Source organism: Marmota flaviventris, chromosome 9, assembly GCF_047511675.1.
Source record: "Marmota flaviventris isolate mMarFla1 chromosome 9, mMarFla1.hap1, whole genome shotgun sequence".
Classification (NCBI taxonomy): Eukaryota; Metazoa; Chordata; class Mammalia; order Rodentia; family Sciuridae; genus Marmota; species Marmota flaviventris.
The window spans coordinates 75,616,905-75,633,418 of NC_092506.1; the positions used below are offsets into that span (position 1 = coordinate 75,616,905).

Here is a 16,514-nt window from a genome sequence, read left to right on the forward strand (position 1 = left end):
GTACTTGATGACGATAAATGACTGTTAGATTGTTTACTGTTCTCAAAGAAAGGAAGTTGAATTGGCAACATTGTCTATGGTCTGCTCTCAACTTTCACTTTTAATCTTATTTCTTTCTTGTCTTCCTAATTTTCATACCTGACTCTCTTTCTCACTCATTTTAATTCCTAGATACTGGTTCCTGACAATTTATGATTGCCACTGAGAATATGCCTAGCTTTATGACAAAAATATATTTTCATAATATAATCCAATAATATATACATTTGTTCATAGACACATAAAAATGCATTTATGGGTACAAAAAGTAATCCATACTCCTATCACTCATAAAAATCTTTTCTTAATATTAAATAACTTTCATTTCAGTTTTTTATTTATGTAAAATAAATGCACACACTCCCAAATGTAAGGGTAAATATATACATAAATATTAGTATTGTTGATTGAAATTTCTAGTTATTCTGAACAATTATTTAACTCTGGGTAAACTCATATCTCTTAGTCATGTTTGTGGGAGGCCATCCTTGCACGTGATTTTGAGTCACCTCCATGGTTGGGCGAGAGGCGCTTTCCCCACCCTTCTCAGGTCCAAGGGCTTGTTCGTGTGGAGGCGTGACTGACCACAACCCCCCCCCCCCCCAGGTCCAATTGTCTCACCTGACCTTGGGACACTGCCTCCCTTAATCTTCATTGGGTGGGGTTTTCTCCAGAATTTTTTGTTCTGCAATAAAAGTCCACTCCCTTGTGTGTTCTCTCTTTCTCGCTATCTCTTCAGTAAAGCTCACTACTCTAATAGGTAGCTTGAGGCTGGGGGTACGAGAAGCCATCCTGGAGGTGGTTTAAAGGTAATTAGAGTCTATCTCTTTAATTTAAACTCCCTTTGGATTTCTCAAGTAGCGCAACCTTCACCTATGAAGCTTGTGCTGGCCACAGGCTAAAATGTTAATGATTTTACAGGGTTAGATCTGGATTAAATGAAATGACATGTCAAACAGTGTCTGGCATATAGGAACCATATAAGTTTTAGTTCTTCTTGTCATGATGACAGCATTTACCCAAAGTTGACCTGAGCTGTCATGTTATAGACTGAAGTGGGGCAACTGAAGCCAAGTGGGAAGAATAAAGGCTAATAATGTTCCCTAAAGCTAACCCCAAGCCTCTGTGACAGACTTTGGCATAGCTGAAATGGTCAGAATGATCTTCCAGGGAGAAGTTCCAAGTGAGCTGTTACTTTGAATCAGTCAGTGATCTAGGCCTGCAAATAGCTATAGGCTCTTTAGAAAAGTCCTGTAGATTCCAACAAAAGATTGAACATGTGGAGAACTTTCTAGGTTTGGCATTTATCAATCCTGTAAAATGTGTGTGTGCGTGTATGCACACACACACACACACAGAGCCACACATATACATCTGTGCAGGTATCCAAAGTCCAATTATTTCATTTTTTAAAAAAAAATCTCCATTGGTCCCATTGTGTCTAGAGGATAGAATGCAAACTCCTTAGTTAAAGGCTGTCTTCTTAGGCTGGCCCTAAAATTTATTTTGCTTTTCATCTACCACTCTCCATGCCATTTTACTGCAGGTTGACTTATATTTGCTGAGTGACTACTTTATGTTGGGCATTGTATGAAGTATTGGGATTACAAATATGGAAAGAAGACAGTTGTGTCCTTAAGAAAACATCAATTCAGTAAGAGATGTGGATAGGTATATAGGTAATTAAAATCTAGTTTGAAAACAAATGGTGCAAAGAGGGAAGAAACATTTTCTTATAAATACAGAAAAAACTGAGCAGGTTGAACATGTTAAGGAGGGTTTTGTGGAGAAGCTGACACCCATGCAGAGTAGGGAAGGTAGAGGGGGAGTTACTTCAATTAGAAAGAGAGGTAAACACATTCTGGGCAGACAGACAATAAATGTCCAGACATGGAAGAATAAAAGAACATGGTGTGTAGATGAGGATTGCAAGCAGTGTTTGACACTAGAATAAAATGAGAGGTAAAAAGCTATGACTACTGAATCTAGAATGACTATAGAAGGGTGGAGGAGAGAGGAAGTTTTGTGTGCCACATTGAAAACCTGGAGTATATCCTCAGAGATACAAAACCACTGTTAAGTGTTGAGTGATGGATTCAGGATACACTATCTGAAAATTTGTCACTTTAGCATGTAAATATTAGCAGAAGCAGAAAGCTCACCCTTAGCTTCTTTATGGCCTTTTCCACAAAAGCATGTCATTAAACCCTCATTTTTCAAAAAACTTTTTCATACCCAGAGGAAAGGAAGATCTTTATCTCTAGAAACAGGATCACTGAGAGTGATCTTCACGAATAGGATTTGCCAAGTTTCCTCTAGTTTATAATAATTAGGTCCCATGTTTTTCTTAAAAAATGTAATCATATTTATATCTGATGATTCACTTCTCCATTAAACCTAGCATATAAAATATAGAGGTTTACCCTACTTTTAGGGTCTTTATTTTTTTATAAAACATACCACATCATGTAAAATTTATCTTAAAAAATTGCATGGTTTTCTTTTGTTAAAATGGACTCAATCATAGATCTTAGGTAGGAAAAAAAAGATATTTATTTCTCTCTATAGGAGCAATTAAATGGAAGGAAGAGAACTATATTTTGAATGTATTCTCTGGAAGCAAGATGAAAAGTAGACTTTGAGGCATGAAGCATAAAATATGCAAAAAAGGAAATGAGCAATTTGCAATTATCAAATGTGAAAAGTTGTACAAATGGAGAAGAGAGGAGGTTAAGAATATTTAGCAATTCAAATAATCAGGCCTGATAATCAGGCTTGGATATGGGTGGCCAAAAGGAGAGAAGAGTCTGAGATAACCCATTTCTTCTTGGTTGGAACAACTAAGGTAATGATGGTGTCATTGACTGAAATAGGAGACATAATGGGAAAAGCAAGTCTATCATGGTGAAATGATGAGGTATAGACATCTTGGACTAAAATATCTGTGGACTAAACAAATGGACACATTCAGCAAGTAGTAAGATTTGTGTGCTTGAAACTCAGTATAAAAATGCAGGCTAAGCTGGACTGTTGGAAGTCATGTAGGGAAGATTTAAAACTATCAGAATAGATAAATTCACTTGGAGAGACTGTGCAGAAGAAAAAAAAACACAATGAACTAATGATGGAGCCAGCAATACATCAAATTTGAATGATACAGATGAAGTGGAATGAAAAACAATAAATCCCAGGGGAAAAAAAAACAGAAATAGTGTTTAGATAGGTCAGAGAAAGTTGTTTTGTGATATGGCTGGCAGAGACAGAGAGCATGCAGTATCAAAGTTATTAAACTAAGCAGAAATATTTGTAAAATAATGACTCATTTCAAGTTTGTGGTAAACTTAAATTACTATAAGGTCTGGCAATGCAGGAGTCCCCAATATTATTTGCCAGAGTAGTAAACCAATTGCTTTGATGAACTCAATGTGAGGAAACTCTGTACAAAAGTCTGTACCAGAGTCAACTCAAAGTGATCAAATCCTATGAATTAGACCAAAACTTTGCAACTGCCACAAGAAAGTATAGTCTCAACACTCCAACATATTGGTGCAGGTATCCACTTAAATAAGTTTCCTAAAGCTCAAGAAATAAAAACAAGAATCAATATGGGAGTCATGTAGGGAAGAGTTAAAACTATCAGAATAGATGGAGAGACTGCGCAGAAAAAAAAAAAACACAATGAACTAATGAAATAAAGTAGGACAGGATCAAATTTAAAGGCTTCTGCACAGCAAAGGAAAAAAGAGCATGAAGAGAAAGCTTACAGAATGGGAGAAAAATCTTTGCCAGTTATTCTTCTAACAGAGGATTAATACACAGAATACATAATGAATTCAAAATAATATCAAAAAACCTCAACTCAGTCAACAAGTAAGCAAAAAGATTAAACAGATATTTCTCAAAAGAATAAATACAAATTACCAATAAATATGGGAAAAATGTTCATCATCCTTAACAATTAGAGAAATGCAAATCAAAATGACATTGGGATTTCATCTCACTCCAGTTAGAAGGATAATCATCCAGAATACAAATAATAATACATGCAGGTGAGGATGTGGAAAAAATGTATACTCATAGATTTTTGGTGAAACTGATAATTAGTACAACCACTTTGAAAAGCTGAATGGAGATTCTTCTAAACACTAGGAATAGGACCACCATATGACCTGGCTATTGCATTCCTTGGTGTTTATCCAAAAGATCTAAAATTAGAATAATATGGTGATATAGGCACAGAAAAGATCAATAGGAGTGCAATTCATAATAGCCAAGTTATGGAACCAACCCAGGTGCCTATCAACAGATAAATGGATAAAGAAAATGCAGTATATAAACATAATGGGGTATTTCTCAGTCATAGAGAAGAATGAAATTATGGCATTTGCTGGTAAATGGACGGAACTAGAAAATGTCATGCTAAGTGAAATGAGCCAGACTAAGAAAATCCATGGTCAAATGTTTTCTCTCATATGCAAAAACTAGATTTAAAAAAATGTAAAAAAAAAAGGGATAAAAATAGAAGAGAGATCAGTGGAGCAGAGGAAGAAAATTGAGGGGGGGGGGAAGAAAGAGGGATTGGAAAAGGGAGGAACTGCAGAGTGAATTGATCAAATTTTTCTATATACTTCTATGACTATACCACAGTGATTGCCACCTTTATGTATATCTATAATGCATCAGATAAAAATAACAAATAAATGTAAGGAAGACCATTAGAGTAAAGGAAGGTGAAGAGGGGGAGAGAGAAAGGGAGGCAAAGAGGAAGCAGCAGGGACTGAAATGGAGCAAACTACATTCCCCGGCGTGTATGATTGTATCAAAATGAGCCCCACTATTATGTATAACTATAATGCACTAATAAAAAACATTAACCAAAAGAATACTTGTTACTCTGGAAAGATGATTAGAAAGGGGGATAAAATAGAATGAGCAGTGGGAAGAATAGTCTTTACAGAAAGTCTCTTAGAAAAGAGACAACAAATAAAACATGCACACGTATTATACTGAGGGGAAAAATGAAAAAAAAAACCCAGCCCTTCCTTGATCTTTAGATTATGGTGTTAATAATTCTGAAAGAGCTGCTTTGTCATATATTCATGGTCACTTTGTTAAAGTGAGCTTCCACTTATGCCTTAAGATTAAAGCTTCCCAAATTCTGCAAAGTTCACAGTGCTGTCCTCAATACCCATTTCTTGCTCACCTCTAGTGCTAACTTCACTGTCCTGTTATATGTTTACATGTTTTTCTCCTACTAGACTCTGAGTTTTTTAAAAAACTTAGAGCATATCTATGTAACTCTAGAACCTATTATATTTTTTGGCACAAACTAATGACTGAATTTATTAAATGAGTTAATTCCCATTTAATAATCTCAAAAGCGTCTCAAACTGATCTGATAAAAATTTAAACTCTTGGTTTTATGAAAGGATGTATCTCTTTTTCCAATCTTTAAGACATTAAGCTTGACATCTTTTTAAATGCCTTATCAATTCTAAACCAAAGTATATGTCTCATATACTTCCGAAGCACTCTTGTGTTCAGGAGACTGAGACCTCAGTAGTGACAGCCATCCAATTTGTCTACCCGCTCTTACCTTCCATCTGTACCCAATTTTTTCTCCTTCATAGCAATCAGAATGCTATTTTTAAAAGTATACCTTGAGTAGTAATGTTTTTGTATCCACTGAGACCTTATAATGGGTTTTCATTACAGTTAAAACATGTAAATCCTGAGCATGTTTTTAGGCTGTACAAGATTTTGCCTATGTTATTCTTCTTTATCTCTTCTGATACCATTCTCCAAACACCTTTTCCATATATAGACCTGTATGTGTGCTATTTTCTTGGTACAAAATGCCCTTCTCCCCATCACATGTTAGTTATTTCTATTATCATATTGGTATCAGCTAATTTTCACTTCTCCAGAGAAACCTTTTCTGACCACAATGTATTATTCTCTAATATTTTCATTTTTAACTCCTGTTCTTTTACTTCATACTTCTCAACACAATTTGTCAGTCTGTGCACATGTGTGCCTGTTTTCCCCAACATGCTAAAATATATAAGGACACTACTTGGGGACCAAGAGATGTAGGAACCATGAATGGTTTTCAATTCAATTTCTCCATTACCCATTACTATAATGAAAATAGTAATAATAAGACACATACCTATTAAATTAATAAAATAACAGGCTATGCTCAATTTCATTTTCAGCAGCACAGTCTCATATAGGACATAAATATACATCTATATATAGTCTGATTCTTTACTCATGGGTAGTATATTTATGGACTCAACCAAATGCATGTCAATCAAGGTATTTGAAAAAAACCTGCATGTGTACTAAACAAGTACAGACTTTTTTTACTTGTCATTATTTCCTAAAAAAATTCTTTTTTAACAGCTATTTACATAGCCTTTTACATTTTTTGTCTTACAAATTATCTAGAAATGACTTTAAGTATACAGATGATATGCCTATATTATATGCAAATAGTACACCATTTTATGTATTGGACTTGAGCATCAGGAGATTTTTGTATGTGTGGGAGGTCCTGAAATCAATCCCCCACAGACTCCAAGGGACAACTGTATTTGCCCACAAGTTTCTTCCCTATGAAAGATAGTTGAACATGCAAAAAAGTTTTAAAATTTAGCAATAATTCAGGTTGAAATTAGAAAAAAATATAAAATCAATGTAAAGGAAATGTCACCAATATTGTTCCTTGTTTTACTTCCAAGAAAACCAATCATAATACCTTTTTTCCCCCAGCATTTAAATTTTGTATACATATATTTATACATGTAAATGTTCATGCATGCATAAACACATACCCAGTAGTTAATCTGTTTCATAAAATTTCCTAAAGGCTTTAAATTCAACATTGAGTTAAGCTCTGGGTATACCAAGATGAATAACATCAGAAAACTTCCCTGTCAGCAAAAATAGGACTCAAGTGTTAATCACAAAGTACTTGGATGTTTTCTTAAATCAAATTTTAGTGGGAAGGAGGAAGGAAAAGAATAAGTACTAGGGGCTGAAGGGGAGCAAATTATGTTCCATACAGATGTGATTTTACCTAAATGAACCCCACTATTTTGTGTAATGATAATGTACTAATGAAAAAGTATTCAGTATGAATACCAATTGCTAAAAAACTGTAATGTAAGCAAGTTTCAAAAGGTCCAGGATCACAGGACTTGTATACCCAGGATTTTGAAGTAAGCTAATAAAACTAGCATGAATAATCACTCATCCTGTAAGGGATGGAGTCTAACACTGATGACCTTATGATCTTCCAGCATTAAAATCCATCTCAATACTGAAGGTTAAGCTGGCCACTAGATGGCCTGACATATCATATGGTGAGCCTTCTGCCTAGAGTGCTCCTTTGTACCCCATGGGTGCCCTTCTCATTCTCTCCTGTACAGAAGTCTATGCCCTCATTATATTGTAATAAATTTTACTTTTTACCATTCCACATTAAAACTGTGAGTTTCTTAAAGGTAAATACAGTATTTTAATTTCTATATCTTTATTTCATTAGTAGGCAAAAAGGACACTGAGTATATTGATGAAAAGTTGGAAGCAAGATTGGGAGGAGACACATCAGCTTTGGTATTGTGAAAACTTGAAGTGGCTTTGAAATATAGAATGAAAAACAAGGATACAGACATCATTCTTTGGACTAAAAACCTAAAAGCCAATCCAGAAAAAAAAAAAAAAGAAAAAATAAACAAGCATTGAAAAGTTTTGACCTGAGACAACATTAATTTAAAAGCTCTTATTAGTAAGAGGCTCCTGGTTTCAATTAAGAAAAAGCATTAAGAACAGCAAATAATTTTAGGAGCTAGGGTTGTAGCTCAGTGGCAGAGAGTTTGCATAGCATGTGTGAGGCACTGGGTTTGATCCTCAGCACCACATAAAAATAAATACATAAAATAAAGGTATCGTGGCTATTTACAACTAAAAATAAAAAGAGTAGCAAATAATTTTTGTCAAATTTCAACACAATTTGCTCTACTATTTGCTCTTGAATATGTTGTAATATATTTCAGTCTTTTCTTAGATAATACGTTCCCCTGTGCTCCTTAAATGACATACTTAACTGAATCCCTGCTTATGAATCTCTAGGAACGTCTTGAGGATGGGTTGACAATCTAGGAATTTTGATCTAATTTGGGATGAGGAGAGAGGTCTAGATGGATCCTCCCCAATATCTATAGATTGTCATGATTAGCTCAGCCTTTGGGAAGGCTTGTGTTCTTTAGGGAATTATTTGTCCCATAAATAAGACCACCTAACATGAGAAATACTTGAAGATATGATCCTTTTCTACTGTGTTTGCCTGTTTTCAGTTGATTTTAGAGGAAGGGGATGAGATTGTGATACATGTACCTGTCAGGTCATCAGTGGGCCAGGAACCCAGCTGGCATGCTTTGCAGGTGTACTCATCAAAGACGTACTCATTCTCCTTACAAGGCGTGCAGGTCCAACAACAGCTGACTTCTCCCTTCCGGATCACCTGAGGAAAACATTTAAATTTTGGTTAATATTTTGTATAGATAAAAATCCAACAATCATTTCTTCAAATGTACTGCTTTTCAAAGCAAAAAGGGTCTTCACATACATTCTTTCAAACATCATCAATTTGAATGAGAATCAATATTCTCATTTTGTAATTAAATAAATTAAGGATGAGTTTGAACAATGAGTCTAACATCCCAAGTTGGTTGTTAACTGAGGTGAGAATTAAATAATATGTAAGTCTTTGGATAATTATCTTTGGATACTTGTATTTAACTAAATTCCTGTGTTTGTGCTCATGTATACACACAGAAACATGTAAACAACTGAATATTTTTCTTTTCCTATAAATTAAGACCTTTTGCTCTCTGAATTTTTCTTGGCTTTCCTCCAATAGCTGAGTAATTGTGAGAAAAAAAAAAACAAAACCATTGCATGTCTCCTAATACTAAAAATCTATCTATATTGATAATTAGTAATTTATATTTGACAGAAACAGAGGCAGAAGACAAAGGATTTATGGATGTGATCTCTTGGTCTTTCTCTACTAAAAATCTGATTTAAATTTCAGCCCACTCTTTCCTCTTTAATAAATTTACTTTTGTCAGGATGGTTGTAAAAAAAAAGATCATTTAGATTATTATATGCTGCTTAATCTATTTGATTTTTAAGGTAATATAAAATAATTGAAATAATTTAACAGTTGAAAGAGTCCCAGACGTTATTCTTTAGAAATGGATGTGTCTTTTATTTTTTCCTGCCATCACATGCATGAATACCTTCTGTGGAATAGAGGCAGAATTCATTCAACATTCTTATAAATAATGGAAACACTTTTGATTTTGCTTTATATTCCTTGTCTTAGATGATAACTTTATTAATGAGCTTTAATAATACTATTTAAAACATCTATAGCCAAATATAACTGTTAAGTGGCACTTCTATTTTACATTTTGCATTGTCCCTGGTGCTGATTCTTGATACTGCAGCAATACATTGTAAGTAGGGAATGATGAAAAATGGTCCTGAAGCATCCTTTCCCTAAAATCATCTAGATAAGGCAAAATTGCTAATTAGATCTGCTTAATCCAGACACAAAACTCTTTACCATAATATTGACTATTTACAGACTATTTAGTGCATGCCACGTGCTCTGATACCATTAAAACATTAGAACAGCTTGGAATGAGGTAACTGGTTTTATTTTATTTATTTTTAGAAGAGAATACTGAAGTATAGTCAGCTTATATCTTATGTTAGGGTGAATGAGATATTAAATAACATATGTTAGACATGAAGACTCATACTTACAAATATTGGGACTTATTAGAAGAAAGCTTCATGATATTATGAAAAATTTAAGAGAAAGAGGATTGGTTCTGGAATAAAGATGTCCAGGTTCTAGTCTTGCTTAGTGTCGCTGAGCAGTTATGTGCCTTCATTATTCCTTCAGCTAATGCCAAGATGCCTCAAACAGAGCCTATGCATTGATTATAGTAATTCTTACTCTGTAGGAATGCCTGAGGGTTAACACCACAAAAATGTGTGGAACTCCCTAAAATATTACTTATTCTTCACTAACAATAAGCATACAAATACTCCTATAGAGGAAGGAAAATGTTATTTATAAAGAAATTTCAACTATACTTGGTAAAGAGGAAGGAAGAATGTTATTTATAAAGTAATTTCAACTATACTTGGTAAAACTACTATTGGAAAATTAGTAGATTACATAATATAGATAGGCGTATTTAAAATTATGAAAGATTCTCTTTATAGACCTTAGTAAGGATTGGTGAATAAAAGCTGCTTTTTCCTCCCAAGAAATACACTGAATTCCTATGGTTTATTTTTTTTTGTTGGTTGTAAATTTCAGTATCTTGCCAAAATAAGTTTATGTACCTTTCCTAGATTAATCCCAATATTGCAATGTCTTTAAATTAATCATGGCAACTGAGTATGTCTTCTGATCATTCAAAACCATTTTTTTGGTTCTGTTTTACATTTGGTTTGAATAAAAGACATAGTGAAAATTCTCTTTCCTAGCACTGAAAGTAGTGACACTTTATTTATAACTAACAATTTGTAACTCATTCAAATTTTTTTCTAGACTAAACGCTTTCATGGAAACTAAGTTACAAATCTCTGAACAACCCCATGAGGTGCTACCATTAATAAATTTGCTCAGTAATAACTTTAAACTATATTAAAAGAATGTTGTCAACTGTATACTTAATGGAATGAAAATGAGATATGACTAGAAAGTCAGAGAAAAAAATTATCTTCTAAAACTTTATTAGAAGATAATCAGCATTAAAAATATGATAATAGGGAATCAAATTCTTCCAATGTGTAAAGTTCTTTATGGTTTTCTTTTTTACATTCCTAGGGATTGAACCTAGGACCTTGCACATACTAAGTAAGTGATTACTACTAAGCCACCTTTCAGTTCCCATTGTATAGATTATTACCAGTACAATAGGGTAGAAAAAATATGTGAAGAAGTCTCTCAACAAAGACATTCAGCATTTTGAAGTTACAGGCTTAAAATGTATTGCTGCGAAGAGTCAAAAAATCAACATTCTCTATGGTTATTTACAATGTATAAGTGTTTTTCAGGAAGAAGTGGAGAGCATGAACAATTGATATCTTGGTTGGGTCTATACTGGATTTCACATGAAGAGCTTAGTTGTAAGATGGGCCAAAGTTCAGAACTCTTTTATCACTGTATATAAACATTTAGTAAGTGTTTTTTGAAAAGGATCAAAAGGAAGAAAGGGGCTGGGGCCTGTAGGGAAAAATGGTGGAAGGAAAGAAGGAACACAGGAAGACAGCTTGGCTGTAGTTTTATAAAAGTTTATATTCAAAGGCAGGTAGCAGATCAGATTTAGCCTCTAGGCTTTGGTTCACAATTCTTCCTATGTGACATAGTAAGATATCCAGAAATTTTTATATGTTTTGTAAGCCAGTGAGTTAGTTAGCCACTACTAAGAAATTTGTTTTCTATTTTCTTTGACTTTGGCTTTCTTCTTTCAAGTCTTATGCTTTTCAAATCTTCAGAACTACCTATTGAGGAACTTTTAATTATAAATCCAATAGTAAAACATTTCATTTTTTTAAAAATTTGCTACTAAGGATGAACCAAGAGGTTCTTTACCACTGAGCCACTTCCCCAGTACTTTCTAAGTTTTATCTTATATTTTTAATTTTTTATTTGTTATTGTTAGTTATATATGACACTAGAATGCATTTTGACATATTATACTTATATGGTATGTAACATCTCATTCTTGTGGTTGAGTATGATGTAGAATTACACTGGTCGTGTAATCATATATACACAGAGGAAAGGGATGTCTGATTCATTCTACTATCTTTCCTCTTCCCATTTTCCCTCCCTTCCCTTCATTCTCCTTTGTCTAATCCAAAGTACAAATGTTCTTCCCAACCTCCCAACTCCCTGCCCCCATAGTGAGTTAGCATCTGCATATCAAAGAGAATAGGCCTTTGGTTTTTTAGGAAAGGCTTATTTCACTTAGCATGATAGTCTCCAGCTCTGAACATGGCAATCAGGAAACAGAGAGAGAAAGAGGGAGCACCACTCACCAGAGTCAAAATATAAATCTCAAAGGTAGGTTTCCGGTGATCTACTTCTTCCAGCTACACCCTACCTGTCTATAGTTACCATATCAGTAGATTAATCCACCTATTAAGTTTCAGCTCTCATAGTGTAATCATTTCACCTTGGAACATTCTTGCATTGTCTTACACATGAGCATTTGGGGGAACAACTCATATTTAACCAAAACACAACAATAACTAACTTATTTCTGCTTTTTAATTATATTTCCATATTCTTCTTCATTGGCTTTTTATTTCCTATCAGCTAGGACACACCAGTGTAAAAGCACCTTTCCTGTACCCTGAAATTACCAAACTGCTACCTATTTTTCACCATATAATTTTGGATGCTCAGTTACCATTATATGTTGCTCCATCTGGAAGACTTCTATCTCCAGAGGAACCAGATGAAAGGCTGATCTCCAATTCTCAGGTCTTGACCTCACTCCTCTTCTTCCTTGGCTCATCTTCCACTGAAAACTGTCTTATCTAACAGCAAATTCTGATGGAGCTCTCTGAATCTGAACTTATTCAGCCTCTATTTCTTCTTCTTCCTTTAAACTTCAAAAGAAGACATTCTTCAAGACTCTTCTAGATCTGTATTATGTTTTATAGAAACTTCTAGGTTGAACAATTTTATCTACTTAACAACTTCAACTTGAACTCCATTTAATAAATGTCTACATCTGAATCATTAGTCTTATTTCTCACTGTTCTGGACCAATCATCACAGGGTGGCTATCTCTAAACCAACAAACTCCCCCCGAATTTACCACCTTTTCTCTAAAAGCATTCTCATTTGTTATTCCTGACAATGGCACTTTTTAGACTTGTAATTACAGTTGATTGTCTTGTACTCCTTTTTCTTTTCCAACCTTGTATCTAATCAGGATTGATTGATTCTCTTTGTAAGGTTTCTCCCAATGTACATCCTGTCCACTTTTTCATTCTCACTGTTTCTTCCCCAATTCAAGCCCTCGTCACCATGATCACAGTGTCCATTTACTTATTTCTTCCATCTTTTTTCATGATTCATAAGTCTGCTCATCAATCTTCACCTATGATAGCTCAATTTATGTCAACACCTCAAAGTTTTTCTTTGACTCCTGTTTAATAAGAAGTAGCTTCAATTTATTTAGTATAACATTGAAAACTTTCCATAAATCTGGACACAACCTATCATAACTTTTTCTTTTATAATAACCATTTAGAGCAACCATTTACATAACCTAGATTATTCACTGCTATTGAGAATCTATGTATCCCCTTGATCACTTCTGCATCTTTCCAGTGACTGTTCCCTCTACATTAATGATCTCTCCCTTGAGTCACACTCATTTTCATGGACCAATGTTTTACATTTTATTCAGAAAAAAGTTCTCTTTCACCCTCCCCACCAAGAACTTACGTAGTCTATTTTTTCTTTCTTGAGGAAGTCATCACATTTTCATGATACTGCTATCTCATGGTCTATATAGTTTTCTCATCTATATGAAATCCAACAATAAAGGATGTCTCATTCATTTTCCCCCACAGATATTAACTACTACTATTACATTAAGAGGCATTTGATAAATACTTGTTAAATTAATGAGAATTAGCATGTTTTCCAATTCTAAGTCATTCACTTACAGGAATCAGTCTTTAAAGTCTTGGATAAGCAGAAAGTGTGGGGTAGAACATAATGCCTCAATTAGTTTTATCCTCTCAGACCAACTACTAAGACTATTGTTGGTTGCATTAGACATAAGGATTAACAAGAGTAAAGACGAAAAAATCCTCACAGTTTCTAATGCTAAAAGCTTACAGGGTAAAAATGAAAGTAAATCTCAATTTAGAAAAATAGCCAATGGTAGCCAACATTGTTGAATTTACAACAAAAATGAATGAAGTGTGTCATCCTTTATCTGGCCTTTCTTTACCTTTATCTGGCCTTTCTCACATGGCTCACTGCACACAGATCTGATGATGTTATTTTTCTTGGTCCATACTTCATCATCATCCATTTTTAGTTCTCCATTGTCCCAACTTCCAACATTGATATAATCAAAGTAATCTTTTCCCATTTCCTTGAAATTCATTATTTCATACCTGAGAAATAAGAAAATAATTATTCAGCTACAAATATAAATAATCCTCTATAAAAAGGAAAATGACTTCATTCCCTTAAATATAACTCCTGTCAGGTAAGTAGTGCTGGAATTTCACAAGACAGAATCCTTAGATAACCAAAACCTATCTGCCATTTCATTTTCTCTTCAGAGATCATTGTTCTGTTTTAAATTATTCATGTATTTATTTATTTACATTTAAATCTATACCCGAAATAGAAAATAATCCCATGTGAGAAACTGACTTAACCTCAAAAGGATGGAGCAGTTTTTAAATAACTTCAAGAAATTTAAGCAAGGACTACTGTTGGGCTTCTGAAAAAAAAAAAAAAAAGAGTTTTGTCTCCATTCAAGTTTGATCAAATTTTCCTTTACTAGCCCCATGAGAATTTGGTAAATCTTTGATCTTGTTTTCAGTGTTAGGGTATGTGGGAGTAACTTGGATAAGGCCTGATTTTGCCTTTATTATTTTACCCTTTGTCAACTGTTAAGTTCATTGTATAAAGGCAATTTCCAGAATGTTTTTTTTTTTTTAAACCTGAACATAGTTACTAAAGAATCTTATGCAATGTAAAAATACTGGAAGAGAGGAGTACTTGGTGAGTTCTCAGGCTTTATTTGTTGTTACTCTTATTTTCAGTAAGGGATAAACATGTAACTAGGGCAAACGAACATGCTTATTTAAAAGACTTTTCTTATATGTGAGAGAAATATAACTTTTCTTATATTTCCAGAGAAACACTTTTGAAATAATTTTCTCATCTGAGGACATCAGATTAGCAAAAAATACACTTCATTGGTTCCTACAGGAATGTAGAACCTACAGGTTCACGATGTCTTCACATGCGTTTTTTGTTGTTGTTTTTAAGATTTTTTTAAATTTGTAGATGGGCATGATATCTGTATTTTATTTGTTTATTTTTATGTGGTGCTGAGGATTGAACCCAGTGTCAGGTAACCACTCTACCACCAAGCTACAACCCCAGGGCCCTTCACATGCTTTTTAACACTACACACACTGTACAGGCAGGTAGGCTTCTAACTCATAAAAAGCTTCTTCAGTATGTTCAGCAATCTGGAAATGGATATGGATAGAACACATTCTAGCTTTTGGGTTCCAGTGACCATATACCATAGTCGCACCAACATTCTGCACAGAAATAAAAAGAACAGAACTAACCTGTCCTTGAATTTCCTTTGTAAGACGATGCCATGCTGTTTTTATTGCCAATCACAAATTTTTACTGTAGTAGGTTTTTTTTTTTTTTTTCAGAATAACAATCCATTCTTATATTTTGTTGGTTGTTAAGTAGCTTCAGGATTATCCTGTAGTGTTTTATTTGAAGTAGGTAACAAGTTGGGATAACTACCTAAATTCCACTTCTAAATAAAAATTCATAACTCACTTTCCTTTCCACACTGTCACAGTTATCCTATGGCCACAGAGCATTCCATAAATCAAGATTTTAGAAACAAAGCACTAAAGTAAAAAGACTTCATGTGTTATGTCATGGGCTCCTTCAAATACACAGGCTGCTAAGTCTTAAAAGGTGAATTTCTGTGAGCAAATAACCTTTGAACATTGTAGTCTGGGAGAAAGAAATAAATGTCAATGTCAGGAAGCTTCTTTTGTTGCTGACTTGAGAAGATATGAGGGTATCTTTGCTCACTCAAAAACAAGACATCAACCCCATTTCTACTGATTCTTAAGTCTGACAAAGTCTGACCAAGATGTTTATTTCACAGCTAATAGAACTGAAGCCACCTGAGGTCAATCTGTATGACCAACTTGCAGAGAAAGTGTCAGAGCCAGGACCTAAACTAAACCTTAATACTTTAAGTCAGCTCTTCATTTTTTCTCCATTAGATTACTCCCAATCTATTGCTATAGCTAAGAGATCAATTTTCTGTTGTTTAAATAATGTAAAAATGTAACCACTTTACATTATAAGGTTTTAACTTTACACCCATGGCTCCTACTTGTATGTATGAGAAATTTTAAAAAGTAAATGGATTCAGTTTTTGAAAAATAATTAGGAAACCCTATAGAATAAAAAATGTCATATTTTATAGGAAAATTATTTAAAGAAAAGTTAAATCATTACTTTAGCTTAACCTATCACACTTGTATAACCATACTGGAGACAATAAATCTTCCTTTCAGAATTAATATTTTTTTCCTGGTAATTGTTTCTTACCTACCAGACAGAG

At 33.9% G+C, this 16,514-nt stretch overlaps 1 protein-coding gene across 3 annotated transcripts in view; it reads right to left on the reverse strand.

Annotated features, from left to right (window-relative positions):
* Grm5 (glutamate metabotropic receptor 5) overlaps window positions 1–16,514 on the reverse strand; it is a 428,521-nt gene that overhangs the window by 65,901 nt on the left and 346,106 nt on the right. For all 3 annotated transcript variants that reach the window (XM_071616595.1, XM_071616594.1, XM_027942484.3), the window contains exons 5-6: window positions 14,115–14,283; window positions 8,443–8,569 (exon numbers count right to left, since the gene is read on the reverse strand). In XM_071616595.1, coding sequence (XP_071472696.1) covers window positions 8,443–8,569; window positions 14,115–14,283 — 296 coding nt within the window. The remainder of the gene's footprint in view (window positions 1–8,442; window positions 8,570–14,114; window positions 14,284–16,514) is intronic.